The sequence below is a fragment of the Geotrypetes seraphini genome, chromosome 4 (genome assembly GCF_902459505.1).
Source record: "Geotrypetes seraphini chromosome 4, aGeoSer1.1, whole genome shotgun sequence".
In the NCBI taxonomy this organism is placed as follows: domain Eukaryota; kingdom Metazoa; phylum Chordata; class Amphibia; order Gymnophiona; family Dermophiidae; genus Geotrypetes; species Geotrypetes seraphini.
This window is the reverse complement of record NC_047087.1, coordinates 224790589-224805905: the sequence shown is the minus strand read 5'-3', so window position 1 is coordinate 224805905 and position 15317 is coordinate 224790589. Positions and strand designations below refer to the sequence as shown.

The window sequence follows — 15317 nt, the reverse complement described above, 5'->3', positions numbered from 1 at the left end:
CAGCCGCTAAAGCAGGCAAGCCGGCATCAGCTGTCAAAAAATCAGCTGAGAGGGAATCCTCTAAAACCCGACCGTCGGCGGTTTGGGGAATCCCTCCGTGGGCGGACGGAGAAGACCGGGCTTCCCCACCGTTCCCTGCCGACTCGCGAGGCACCATCGGCGGGGAGCTCTGGGCGCCTGCAGCCGCTGCCGACGGAGCTCCTCCACCGCACCGGCCTGAACACCGCTTGCACAGGCCGGCCGCGAGTGCCTCGCGTCTGGAGCACAATGAGCACTTTTTCCCTTTAGAAGTGCTCATTGCTCCATACGCGACCTATCTGCAAAAAAGTGCCGGTTAGTTGAAAAAATACAGTAAAATACAGTTTTCTTAAAGGGATACAACCCTCCAGACCAGCACTACCTCAGGATTTTTTTTTTTTTTTTACAGAACAGACTCCACAGGCTCTCGAAGCAATATGCCTTGCTTGATTTAGGGGGCAAGGCTTACTGCTGAGGCTCCTCTAAAAAAATGTGGGGAGGTGGAGGAAGTGGGGGGAGGGACCCCGCTCGTGACCCGCCGGGTTTGACACCCCCGAGGTCGGACGAACCCCCAAACAGAGTCCGCCCAAGCTCCGTCCGGCTAAAAACAGGGACAATAAACCCCCTAAACAAATTCCAACAGCCCTACCAAGGGAGATGGGTACAGATCACTCAACACCTGCTGGAGACTGAAAGAAGACTGAGGGAAATAGAGAGGAGGGGCTAGGATATACTGTCCCAAAGTTTTGTTTTCAGTCTCCACCTGCTGGTCATGATTAGATATATACCCATTCGTAAAGTTAACCTCTACTGGTCTGGAGAGTGCTAAAGAACATATATTTATTAAAAAAATGAGATCTGTTGAAGTGTTCTAAATTTGGATTACAACTAGAATTACCATGGAGGAGTGTGTGGCACAGGGGTTGGATCTACAGCCTCTGCACCCTGGGGTTGTGGGTTCAAACCCCGCGCTGCTCCTTGTGACCCTGGGCAAGTTACTCAGTCCTCCATAGCCCCAGGTACATTAGATAGATTGTGAGCCCACCGGGACAGATAGGGAAAATCCTTGAGTACCTGATTGTTAAAACCGCTTAGATAACCTTGATAGGCGGTATATAAAAAATCCTAATACCATATCTGTGAAAACAAAAAATAGGACACATAATCCCGCCTCCATCCACACCTGCCCACAACCCCAGCCATACCCAGTGGTAACCCTAATTACAACCAATCCATTTCTTGTCAAAGGTATGAGAGGAGAGTAACATAGTAGATGATGGCAGATAAAGACCCGAATGGTCCATCCAGTCTGCCCAACCTGATTCAATTTAAATTTTTTAAATTTTTTCTTCTTAGCTATTTCTGGGCAAGAATCCAAAGCTCTATCTGGTATTGTGCTTGGGTTCCAACTGCCGAAATCTCCATCAAAGCCTACTGCAGCCCATCTACACCCTCCCAGCCATTGAAGCCATCTCCAGCCCATACTCCCCCAAACGGCCATATACAGACAGATATTCAGTGCTTCCAGTCTCTCCTCATACGTCTTCTGGCGCAAACCTCCTATCATTTTCGTTGCCCTCCTCTGGACCGCTTCAAGTCTTCTTACATCCTTCGCCAGATAGTGTCTCCAAAACACAATACTCCAAGTGGGGCCTCACCAATAACCTGTACAGGGGCATCAACACCTTCTTCCTTCAACTGGCTATGCCTCTCTTTTCTGTTTTGAAGCATTCATAATGGAAGCATCAAAAACCCATGCACAACAACACTGTGTAAAAATGGTGGCCTCAGGCCTCTTTTTAATTTTTTTCCCCAATACAAAGCTCCTTTATTTCTTGTGTCTTATTTTCTCTTTTTATTTCTTCTCACAGCCAACTAGCTGTATTAAGAAAAAGCAGAACCCACAGGCACTCTAAACTAGTCAGTGCTGGTATCAGTGGCAAGGCGTACAGTTGAGGTTCCTCTAGATTCAGAAAAACCTGGGAAGGTAGGGGAAATGGGGGGAGAAACTCAGCCCTTCCAAGTGTGACACCCCCAAGAGGGTCCCCCAAGCTCAGTCCGGACAGACAAAGGGACAAGAAAGATCAACAGGCATTAACAAACATCAGCACAGACTTCACAAACAGACTACTCCATCTGCTGGAGACTGAGAAAAGACTGATTGTAAGAGGGACTGCACAGCCCACTTGTACTGATGCCAAAAGTCAGTGTCTCAGTGTCCACCTGCTGGCAGAGGAGCGTAAACCCATCCGTTTCTGTGCTGGTCTGGAGGGATGATAAAGAAGTACTTAATTTAGAGATCATGCCTTATGTGGATGTACTCTTATAAATAAGTGTGGTTATAAGCTGCTACTCATATACAACAGCTCATCAGCTGTTTGTAAAATAAAAACTTTCAATATGTATATCTCAGTTTTAAAATAAATACAAATATATAATCTGCAGTTAATGATGTGATTGCCACAGTACCTCAATCGACCATCTGCAATACTTCCTTTGTCCACTTTTGTAACAAATATTCCAGTGTCTCCAGGAAGATATGGTTCACTCACACCTTCTCCCACATCAAACCCAAGTGCTTTCAAATCCATGACATCCTAACAGAATAAAGAGTTCATTATGTATGATTCAAACAGAGCTTTCTCATATATACCATTTGATTGGAACCAAGTCTTGCAAACCCAGCAGGCTATATGGAAATTAAGTCCAAACACTATTCACAATCCTATATGGATAAAGGGCATTTACCTCCACATCATCTGACTGAAAACTGTACATCCGCAGTGAGGCTAAATTGATCATGCATTGTTCTACTATGCAAAATTCTTTGTTACATTGAGAACTATTGTCCCTGGAATTGTATTTAGGTTTTGGGGGAAGATGTGTAGATGATCTTTTCAAATCTATGTTCATACTTTTCAAGCTAAATTCTTCTGACACAAAAAACAGGTGGCAGTCATCATGGACACTTTCCTTTCAAAAACTGATAGAAAAACTGGGGGCAGGATGCACTAAGCTCCAATACCATGGTAAAAAATACTGTGGTGGGAACAATTTTTCTTTTACTGGTGATTCTCAGCACAATAGTATGTAAATTATATGATTTTTAGAACGGGGATATCCTAAGCGTTCATAAAAATGAGTGTATGCACGGGCGCGTTTTGCAAGAAGAGATCTGGTACTTCAAGTGAAAAGAAACATTAGGACCTTCATTGGTCTGTGTATTGCCCTATTCTAGACTAGCTCAGTTTTTATTACATAGAAACATGACGGCAGATAAAGGCTGAATGGTCCATCCAGTCTGCCCATCCGCAGCAACCATTATCTCTTTCTCTCTCTGAGAGATCCAACGTGCCTATCCCAGGCCCTCTTGAATTCAGACACAGTCTCTGTTTCCACCACCTCTTCCGGGAGATTGTTCCACACATCTACCACCCTTTCTGTAAAAAAGTATTTCCTCAGATTATTCTGGAGCCTATCACCTCTTAGCTTCATCCTATGCCCTCTCATTGAAGAGTTTCCTTTCAAATAAAAGAGACTTTACTCATGCACATTAAGAAGTATTAAACAACATTGGTAAATATTGCAACTATATAGCTGCTTTAAAGAGCCTCCTGCTGTAGCTTTTCAAAGGGGTAACACAATAGGTGATAAGTTTCACCATCAAAAATTTGGTATGGTTAGATCAGACAAGGGGGTATTCATCAAAAATATGGACACTTGTCAATGGTGTATACATACAATAGAGGGAGAAAAGTGGATAAACATAGGTACTGGTTGGGTGATAAAATCAAGATGCAACACTACATGTGAAAGTAAGACTGTTGTTTATCTGATCATATGCCCTTGTAATCTGGTTTATATTTGCCACACAAAGCGCCAAATAAAGGTACGACTTACAGAACATAAATTTAAAAATACAGAATAATGTGATACAGGCACCAATAGTACAACACTGGATAGATATGGGCCATACTGCTGAACAACTTAAGTGGCGAGTCATTGATTGTATTGCAGATAGGGGGGGGGGTGAGGGTGGTAATTTAGAATAATTTTTGAACTGGAGGGAACAAAAGTGGATTTATATGTTGAACACAGTTGCTCCGTTGGGGTTGAATCTTGAGATTGAATGGGCCAGCCTTTTCTGATGTTGGGAGGCTCTGATTGGTTGGGGTAGTAAAAGGGGAGGAGTGTAGTTAGTGATTTAAGCCTTACTCTGTAACTCTGACACCACCTTGGTCCGGGGAGAAGCTGGTGAGAAGGGTGTTAACGCTCAGGGTAGTCGGTAAATAAAAATGAATAATTTATGCTATAGCATTGATAAGAAAGATATGTGGGGAGGAAATTATAATAAGCTATATATCTTTTTAGAGGTGTCCTTGAAGCAACGATTTGCAAAACATGTTCAATTAACTAACCCTTGACCGAGTGATTCAAGTTGAATAAAAGCTAAGTGCTTGTTTATTGCAAACATGATATGCTGTAAATGTTAAAATTTGGAAATAGCTAGTGTTGGTAAAAGGATCCTAACAGCCAAGCGATTATTAAATCTAAAATGTGTGTAGGAATATTAATGGACCAGTGACGATTGGATACTTAAAGCTCTGGGCTATGAGTGGTATCGCTGAGGTCCTGGGAAAGTGTTCTATATGAGCTCTTCTACTAATTGAAAAACTGCTATTTGTGTAGAGCAGCACCAGTAAAAGAGGGGAGGAACTGTGCCTGATGCCTACTCAGAAAAGCAATCGCTAGGCACAGCTGTTCCTTCTCCTTCTCTCTTTCAGTCGCGATCAACTGAGAGATAGCAGAGGTGACAGCGGAGGTTGCAGGCTTTGAATCAGGGCTTCACAAATAAACTGTTTTGTTTTTGATAATGGAAGCAGGTGTTGTGCATGCACAACAGATACACAAGTACCGCGCCTATTAAAAAAAAAAAAAATTCTCCCACTTGACGACTGCCTCCGTACTTTCAATACAAAACAGGAGGGATGCCCACTCCCTCCTGCCACAATCAATCCCTCCCCCCTACATCAGCACCACCCCAACTCCCCACCTCAGTACCTTCAATACAAGGTGGCAGGAGGGATGCTACCACCACCAACCCCATGCCAGCACCTCCCTGACATCCCCACCTTCTCGAAGACTAGCAGGAGGAAAGGCCACTCTCTCCTGCTGGCAGGCCTGCCTTTCAAAATGGCGGGCCTACACCTTCCCAGTGCATTCTGGGATGCACTGGACGGGGCCTAAGGCCCTAATTGGCTCAGGAGTCTAAGGCCCCTATCAGGCCCTGATTGGCTTGGGGAGGTGCCTTAGGTACCTCAACCAATCAAGACCTTAGGCCCTTCCTAGTGCATCCCAGGATGTACTGGGAAGGGAAAGGCCCGCCATTTTGAAGAGGTGGGCCAGCCAGCATGAGGGAGTGGGTATCCCTCCTGCCAATCTTCAAGAGAAAGGAGGGGTATCAAGGGGTGTCCCGGCATCTTGGAGGGTGTCCCAGCCCATACGGCCAGCACACTAGACCATCAGACTCTCAATATTTTGGGCTCAGTGGGAGGAGGGACTAGTGAGAGAGTTTGGGGGAGATCGGTGGGAGGGGGACTGGTGTTGAAAACTCAGGGATCTTGGGCAGGAGGGGGGAAATTGTGGGCATTTTTTCCAGTGATGGGTCTAAGCTCTTGCCTTATTTTCCGGACAGTGCTTGAGCCAATCAGCGCTCAGGAACTAACAGGAAAGTAAGGCTACGACAGCTCAAACCCTGCCATATAAATCTGCGCGGTAAAACAGAGTTCTCAATATAATATTAATGAGCTCCTTGTAATGAATTAGTATAGAAATCTCAGTGGCTGCTACAAGGATTATTAGCAGCCATGGAGAATCCTTTATTTTATTTAATAATCTTTTCATTGCAATCAAAGAAAAGTACACAACCACACCAAGACAATAAAATTCTGTAACAATAACCCATTCCTATCCCATCCCCAAACCGCCACCCTTACAGGACCACTCTGCCCTTCAGCCCCACTCCCCCCTTACTCCCTCCCTTCCCACCGAAATACAGTAACCCGTTTATATTCCAGAAAACACAAATCAACCAAAGATTATTCAGAATCTGACTGCAGCCTCTCTGAGTCAGGACATTCAGATAAGGAGTCCATACTTGAAGGAAAGTTTTACGCCTATTCCAGGAACCAGCCGTAGCTCACACCTCCCACCGCATCAGGGTATGCAGTTTATTCCTCAAATACTATACCGAGGAAGGCTAGTCAGACAGTCAATGATTCATAATACATTTCTTCCCTGCAACATAGCACTTGCTCAAAAATAATTTTTCTTGAGCTGGATACAAATTTAACAAAGTAAAATGACAAAATAGGCACTGAGAGACGGCAGTGTTCAAAGTTGTACCCAAAAAGGCAACCACCTCCTGCCAGAAACCCTGGATTACTGAACATGCCCACAGACCATGCACACAGGAGTTCGCAGCTGCAGGACATTTTATACAAAGCAGTGTTTCTATACACCCCATATGATAAGCTTGGCTCTGGGAGACATAAGCCCTCAACATAGTATGATAATGACACTCTTGTAATTCTGCACTTCCCACCACCCTCGGTACACCCTTAAGTGCCCTCAGCAGTACAAGTAGGGTTAATTTCCAATTGAGACCCCTCTGCCAATTCTGAATTACCCCAGAGAAATTCCCAGGAGGTTGTAACTGAAAATAGGAAACAGATATTCTGGTCTACGCGAATGCCTCCAGAAATTCCTCAAAGCGGACCCCAAAGTCCCAGGACAGAGAACCCACCGGGAGGGACCCACATAGTGCCGAATTTGTTGATAAACAAAGTGCGCCCTCAAAGCTGGAATCCCTCTAGTAAGCAAATCCCCATAGGAAAGCAATGTACCCCGTGCTTGCAAAATATGACATAATTGGAAAATATCCCTGCCCCGTCACCAGCTGAATATAGAAGACATGAGCCCCAGTGGAAAAGTAGCATTACCCACCAATGGCATGAATACACTAAGATGTGGATCCTGCCCTCAATAGGAAAGAACATGTTTCCACACTGCCCAAAGAGGACAGAACAACACATTACCCCAGGTGGGCTGAGAGACATCTTTAAGCCATGCATGCAAAAGGTACAGCAAGTGTAAAGGATAAAAATAGTCTTTCTCAAAGGTCACATCAGTAAAGAGATCAGTGTCCAACACCCAGTCGTGAATATGGCGTAAAATACAAGCTTGATTATAGAGCCTGAGATCCGGTATACCCAAGCCTCCCTGAGCCCAGTATCCCACCATGTTAGCCCACCTAAGCTTAGGCTTCCTCCTTCCCCAAAAGAACCCAGACAGAAAGGAGTTGAGGGCTCGAATGCCTTTCTTCAATAAGTATACCGGAAGAACATAAAGCCACTTGGGGAACAAGATCATATGGAAAAGATGTATTCTACCCATCAAAGACAAGGGTAAAACCCTTCCACCACACCAATTGGGAGAGCGTATCAGCCAACTTATCAATCTTGAGACAATACAATCTCAACACATCCATAGTTAACTGAATACCCAGATAATGGAAAGAACCCTCCGCCCATTCCAAAAGGCGAAGAAGCCAAGGCCTCTGACTTCCCGAAGTTCGAGGCAAACCCCGAGAAGTCATCATACTCTCGTAGATTCTCCAATAAAGTCAGTAGTGACCGATGCAGTTGGAGAGAAAAAACAGTAAGTCATCCGTGAATGCAGCTATCTTAAAGTGACTATCCCCCAGAGGTAACCCACTATCTCCACATTTGCCTGAATTTCCCTAATCAAGGGATCTAATGAGAGTACAAATAACAATGGCGATAAGGGACAACCCTGAAACGTCCCATTGACCCATATCCGAGCGCCCAGGTCACTGTACAGTATTTGGACTGCACTGTAGAAGAATGGCTCCACAAACAGGTAACCCCACTGTACCTGATCAAAAGCCTTTTCAACTTCAAAACTAATGAGCAAGGAGGGGATCCCGTCCATCTTCGCTTTCTCCAAAGCCAACAGAATCCTGCAAATGTTTTGGAATACTGGGCGGGCCCTCACAAAGCCCACCTGTTGCTCTGATATCAAGAAAGGCAAAACTCTCACCAAACGGTTAGCCAATACTTTGCCAGAAGCTTAGTTTCAAAATTAAGCAAGGATATCGGTCTATAGGACTTGGGCAATGTCTGATCCTTATAGGGCTTCAGCAGCCCAATAATCTGTGCCATATTAAGATGTCGAGGCAGGAAGCCCTTTGCCACCCCTAGGTTAAATATCTCCGTGAGCAAAGGGGCAATCTCCTCCACAAGCAGTTTGTAAAACTCAGCACACAGTCCATCGGGGCCAGATACCTTCCACAAAGGGTCAAACCGAATACCCCATTCGACCTCATCTGAAGCGATAGGCAGCTCCAAGGAACTACATTCCTGATCATTCAATCTTGGCAAGTCCAAACTGCAGACAATAAGCACCATCCAAGCCTGGAGCAGCATACAAGGACCCCAGAAACTGACCCATGATTTCACATAGTAACATAGTAACATAGTAGATGATGGCAGATAAAGACCCGAATGGTCCATCCAGTCTGCCCAACCTGATTCAATTTAAATTTTTTATTTTATTTTTTTAAATTTTTCTTCTTAGCTATTTCTGGGCAAGAATCCAAAGCTTTACCCGGTACTGTGCTTGGGTTCCAACTGCCAAAATCTCTGTTAAGACTTACTCCAGCCCATCTACACCCTCCCAGGCATTGAAGCCCTCCCCTGCCCATCCTCCACCAAACGGCCATACACAGACACAGACCGTGCAAGTCTGCCCAATAACTGGCCTAGTTCAATATTTAATATTATTTTCTGATTCTAAATCTTCTGTGTTCATCCCACGCTTCTTTGAACTCAGTCACAGTTTTACTCTCCACCACCTCTCTCGGAAGCGCATTCCAGGCATCCACTACCCTCTCCGTAAAGTAGAATTTCCTAACATTGCCCCTGAATCTACCACCCCTCAACCTCAAATTATGTCCTCTGGTTTTACCATTTTGCTTTCTCTGGAAAATATTTTGTTCTACGTTAATGCCCTTCAAGTATTTGAACGTCTGAATCATATCTCCCCTGTCTCTCCTTTCCTCTAGGGTATACATATTCAGGGCTTCCAATCTCTCCTCATACGTCTTCTGGCGCAAGCCTCCTATCATTTTCGTCGCCCTCCTCTGGACCGCCTCAAGTCTTCTTACGTCTTTCGCCAGATACGGTCTCCAAAACTGAACACAATACTCCAAGTGGGGCCTCACCTGTACAGGGGCATCAACACCTTCTTCCTTCTACTGATCACGCCTCTCTTTATACAGCCCAGCATCCTTCTGGTTGCAGCCACTGTCTTGTCACACTGTTTTTTCGCCTTTAGATCTTCGGACACTATCACCCCAAGGTCCCTCTCCCCGTCCGTGTATATCAGCTTCTCTCCTCCCAGCATATACGGTTCCTTCCTATTATTAATCCCCAAATGCATTACTCTGCATTTCTTTGCATTGAATTTTAGTTGCCAGGCATTAGACCATTCCTCTAACTTTTGCAGATCCTTTTTCATATTTTCCACTCCCTCTTCGGTGTCTACTCTGTTACAAATCTTGGTATCATCTGCAAAAAGGCACACTTTTCCATCTAACCTTAGGTTTATAATGTAAGACCCCGCGAGAATCCCTTAACGTAGTAATACCCATCTGCTCCGTCCTAGGAGTGGCCAGCCGGGCCAGAAGGTGGCAGCTTTTACTGGCAAACTGGTATAATTGAAATTTATAATAAGCCGAGACTTTAAGAGCCCCTTGATGTAAAAGCTCATTTCTCTATTTGCGCCGCCAGCAACTGCCCCTTAAGGTGCAATGCTCTCGAAGCTCCAAACTGTTGCTGCAAACTAGTCACCCTATGTTCCAACTGTAAGACTGCATGGCGCCTCGCACGCTTTTAGTGAGCCACGCAAGCCAAGACATCTCCCCTTAACACCACCTTTCCTGCATCCCAATAGAGGATAGGATCATTGCGATGCACTTGATTATTCTGTTAATAATCCTTCCATTTCTGAAGTAGATATTCCTGAAAGCAGGCGTCTCTATATAAATAGCAAGGAAATCTCGAGAGATCAAAAGGAGGTCAAAGCGGTGTGAATGGTCTCATTCCAATGGATGCAGCACTCGTCACACATCCATCAGGTTTGAGTGAGTGGAAAGCAGAGCAGGGCCCATAATGGTCTTAGATGTCTCTCTTCCCACCCTAGAGGAGCGGTCCAGCTGGGGATCCAATACCTCATTGAAATCCCCACCCACTATCATGGGCACCTCCCCAAAAGCCAAGTTGATTGTGGACTTACTTAAAAAAGCGGGCACCAGGATTATTGGGCGCATAAACATTACAAAGGAGCAAAGGCTTAGCATTAAGAGTAACAAAAGCTATAACATATCAGCCATTGGGGTCCCACCCAGTTGATCTCCAGCTGCACCCCTTTTTATGAATAGCAGGAGCCTCAAAATGGCAGCACACCCATCATGCATGTAATTTGGCGTGTTACTCTGACGTTAATCTGGTTTCCTGCAGAAAAGCTATGGTGGTCTGAATGCGGTTCAACTGTAGGATTTTAGAGCATTTAATTGGAGAGTGTATACCTCCCACATTCCAGGAAGTTAATTTAAAGTCCAGTACTATCTAAGGTGGAACTCTCCTATGAGAACAGAAAAAGAAAAATACACCACTGTTATAGCCAGAGGGCGTCCCAGCTACCACCACCTCAGACCCAGTCACACCTTTCAGGTTACCTATCCCTATACCCATGATGAAACCCAACCCCAAACCCTCTACCCTCCCCCTACCATCAAAAGGACCTGCAACACCCCCCTTCCATCCCCCCTGAGAAACCCTGAACCATAAATAGCGCCACTTCCAGGAAACTAATAGACCCTCTACAGAGATAACAAAAGACCCAAGCCCCCTCATTAGACATTCCATCAATCCAAACTCCCACACATACCCCCCACTAACATCCCAAAGAGAAAAAAAAACAAAAACCCCAGGAGAACCCAATGAATAATTCATACCGCCATCCATATTTTCTAGCTTATTCTGCCTTCCCAACCAATACGCCCTGCACCAATCACACCATCCTTACAAACAAACCAAGAATGCTGCATATCTGGGGCAGACAGTGCCCAACTCACACACATAGTGAACAAGAAAAAGAAGGAGAAGAAACTCCCTGAGAAAGAGGAAAATCGGGGAACGTCCCTGCAGCACAGTCCTCCATGCTGCTTGGATCTCTGCTGTCACTTCAGCCACCCATACAGAGCTGGGAGACATCGCAAAAGGCAAACCCACCTGGTCCACCATCTTAGATTCCACTGGCCCAGGCTTTCCCTACTCCTTTCTCATGGCACATGTGATCTCTCAGAGAGAGAAAAAGAGATAATGGTTACTGTGGATGGGCAGACTGGATGGGCCATTTGGCCTTTATCTGCCGTCATGTTTCTATGCTTCTATGTTTAGTGGCCATAAACCCCGCAGATCTTCTGTCCGGTAACCCAGTTTAGTTAAGTACACAATAGATGTATATTGTGAGGGAGCGAGGGATAATTTTGCCGAAAATGTGCAGATCCGTTTCAGGTGTAGCAGAGCTGCAAGTGATTGCTGCTTATAGCTCCATGCTTCCGCCAGAAGTCCATGGAGAATTCTTTTGTGCATTGGGAGGGGAGATTTCCATGACAGTAAGACTACTTTAATGAGTTTTACTGCCACAGAAGGATTTTGTGCATCGAGGCCTGGGAAAAAAATATAGCTTGAGCCATAAGCTGAGGGTGTTTACTGTTTTGTCTTCTTGCTGAATTTGTACAATACTGGGAGGAAAGGGTGCTGGCAATTTACTACCCTACCTCTTTGAGGAAAGGATAGTGCTATGATTATAACTGATATCTTGTTGACTCTTGAAATTAAACAAGCAGTAGTTGGACAAATTGAGTTGTAACCCTTAAAAAGATATGAAAGTGACTTTTGAATTACAAGTCAAACCTGTCTCTCTCCCCTTCTGCATCACAATCAAATTTTCCATAAAAATTAAGTGAAAGAAATTACCATACATGTACTTAACAACTCTGGCTTACCATACATAGCTATGTGATTTTGGTTTTAGTTAGTCAATAGACTGATGTGTTCTTTAAGCCTAGGCAACTTAACAAGCATGCACAACAAAAATACATTAACATAGTAAACTATGGCAGATAAATACCAGAATGGTCCATCCAAGTCTGCTTAATAAAGTGGCCAGTATTATAACTGCTGCTCCATGTAGCTTACCCCCTTCCCCTTGCATTTGTTTAGTTATTTGCTGCCCTCCATCCATGCTTTTATGAATTCCAAGTAAAAATTTTACTTTTGCTTTGGATGAAAATGTTCTACAGTTGGATTGCATCCTCTTGCCATTTAATTTTCCTCTGTGCTTATCTCAGGCATTTTTGAATTCCACCACTGTATGTCTGCCACACTTTCTATGAAACAAATGTTTCCTTATACTGACTTTTAAGCCGTCATCAACGCCATAAAATTCCTTACTCTGTCTTTTTCAAACTCCACTACTTCAGTTTCCCATTCAAGAGAATCTGTATCTATTGCTGAATCATGCGAACTGTGAGCCATCAATTGTCGAAATCTTGCTTCTTTTTCCAACTGGTTCTCTATCTTCTCTCTAAGAGCAAAGAGATTCAGGAATTTCAGTAATTCAGTAATGTACATCACAAAAATAGATTAGGTTTTTACCTTGATAATATCTTTTCCAGTAGATAGGGATGTTATGCTGAACTGTACTGTTGTCCATGCCTGCTCACGAGCATTCTGCAGAAGATGTCAATCACAGTTTTTCAGCTCCTCCTCCTTCTCCCCAGTCTCTGCTTCTCCCTACAGTTTGTACCAAAGCTGGCAACAGCCCTACAGAAGAATGCAGGAGAAGGAGGAGTATGGGGAACACCCCGACACCAAGTGTCTGATCGTTCAGATGTATTTTAAAACAATCACTGAAGGAACAGTAATGTAGTTAAAACATTAACAAGCCTCTGTGAGGAACAATGAATGGAAGAAAAATACAAGTTAAGCACAGCAGTAGCAATTCTTATGTTCTTACGACTATAACAGCCTGAACATTTAAGGAGCTCAATCATTCTTCTCTTTTAATTATATATACAGGCTCTTCATAATCCAGTAGTCTGACAAAAAACCTTAGCTGTGGAGTCAACTAGTAAGGATGAAACAGAAAGCAGGCACATTGGATAATTACACTATTGATTAAACTGACTTTGCTGTAAAAGCAGAGTACTGAACTAAAAAAGTAAAAGAGAAGGACAATGCAAATAACCCACTGAAGCTCAAGTTTTACCTTTTCCCAAGTTTCTTCCCCTTAGCAGATCCTCACTCAGCACCTCTTCAGGACAAGGAGAAGTTTAGGTCTGGGTTACCTATTTGTTAGCTGTGCTTATAAAGTGAAAAATGAGGTCAGTCACACCTCCTGGATGAGTCACCCTCTAGTCAGACACTATAGTTTAACTGAAGGCAACTAAAAAAAAAGGAGAAATTAGGTTCTTACCTGCTAATTTACTTTCTTTTAGCTTCTCCAGACCAGTAGAGGTTAACTTTACGAATGGGTATATATCTAATCATGACCAGCAGGTGGAGACTGAAAACAAAACTTTGGGACAGTATATCCTAGCCCCTCCTCTCTATTTCCCTCAGTCTGCCGAATAGCCAAGCAGAACCAAGAACTGGAAAACAACAGAGAGAAAAAACAATACTCCAAAAGGAGTAACAAATAACATACCCAAAATGCTGTTGGAAAATGCAGAGGAGAAATTCCCGAAGGAAGAATGTCCCCACAGCTCGCCAGCTAAGCCAGCCGAGCCACAGCCGCTGTTCTTCAATTCTCCCCGGCCCTAGAAAAATACTAGAACCCGCAGCAAAAACCAAAAACTGCCCGCGCAACAGCCCCAACAACAACAACAACAGACAGGGTGGGGACCTCTACTGGTCTGGAGAAGCTAAAAGAAAGTAAATTAGCAGGTAAGAACCTAATTTCTCCTTCTTTAGCACTCTCCAGACCAGTAGAGGTTAACTTTACGAATGGGACGTACCAAAGCAGTCCCTCTCACGGGCGGGACCCCCGAAGGGCCGATACCAGTACACGCTCACCGAACACCGCGTCCCGACGCGCCTGCACATCAACCCGATAATGACGAACAAAGGAATGCAAGGAGGACCAAACCGCAGCCTTACAAATATCCACTGGAGGCACGAGCGACGACTCAGCCCAAGAAGCCGCCTGACCCCGAGTGGAATGAGCCTTGAGAAACTCCGGAACAGGCTGCTGTTTCAGAAGATAAGCGGAAGCAATCGTCTCCTTGATCCAGCGCGCAATAGTAGCCTTAGAAGCGCCCGCTCCCCGACGAGGACCCGCCAGGAGGACAAAGAGATGATCGGACTTCCGGAATTCCTGGGTCCGCTGCACATAAGAGCGAAGGACCCGACCGACATCCAACTTGCGCAGCTGCCGTTGCTCAGAAGAGCCCTCCCGACCACCCAAGACCGGGAGAACCACCGATTGATTGACATGAAAAGGAGAAACAACCTTCGGCAGAAAGGAAGGAACAGGCCGCAAGACGACCCGCTCCCTAGAAAACTCCAAGAAGGGAGCCCTACAAGAGAAAGCCTGCAGCTCAGAAACACGCCTAGCAGAAGTAAAGGCCACCAAAAAGACCGCCTTCAAAGTAAGGTCCTTCAAAGAACAGTCGTCCAAGGGCTCGAAAGGCGGACGCACCAAAACAGAGAGAACCAGATTAAGATCCCAAGAGGGAACCGAGGGCCGTAGGGGAGGCCTAAGCAACTTGGCCGCCCGCAAAAACCGAATCACATCAGGAAGAGCCGATAAACGCTGACCTGACACCAACCCTCGAAAGGCCGACAGGGCCGCAATATGAACCCGGAGAGAAGACCAAGCCAGGCCTCTATCCAGGCCATCCTGCAAGAACTCCAGAATGTTAGGCAGATAAGCGCGAAAAGAGGTCACTCCCCGCGCCCGACACCATTCCTCAAAGAGACGCCAAACCCGCACATAAGCCCGAGAGGTAGAAAGCCTCCGGGACCCCAACAGTGTAGAGATCACCTTGTCTGAATATCCCTTCTTGCTAAGGCGACCCCTTTCAAGAGCCACGCCGTAAGACAGAAGGGAGACGGGTCGAACATGGGAATGGGACCCTGCATCAGAAG

At 45.1% G+C, this 15317-nt stretch overlaps 1 protein-coding gene across 6 annotated transcripts in view; it reads right to left on the bottom strand.

Annotated features, from left to right (window-relative positions):
- The window catches only part of DLG5 (discs large MAGUK scaffold protein 5), a 305150-nt gene that overhangs the window by 179654 nt on the left and 110179 nt on the right, over positions 1 to 15317 (bottom strand). For all 6 annotated transcript variants that reach the window (XM_033940910.1, XM_033940911.1, XM_033940908.1 and 3 more), the window contains 2 exons: positions 12621 to 12753; positions 2488 to 2615 (listed from right to left, as the gene is read on the bottom strand). In XM_033940910.1, coding sequence (XP_033796801.1) covers positions 2488 to 2615; positions 12621 to 12753 — 261 coding nt within the window. The remainder of the gene's footprint in view (positions 1 to 2487; positions 2616 to 12620; positions 12754 to 15317) is intronic.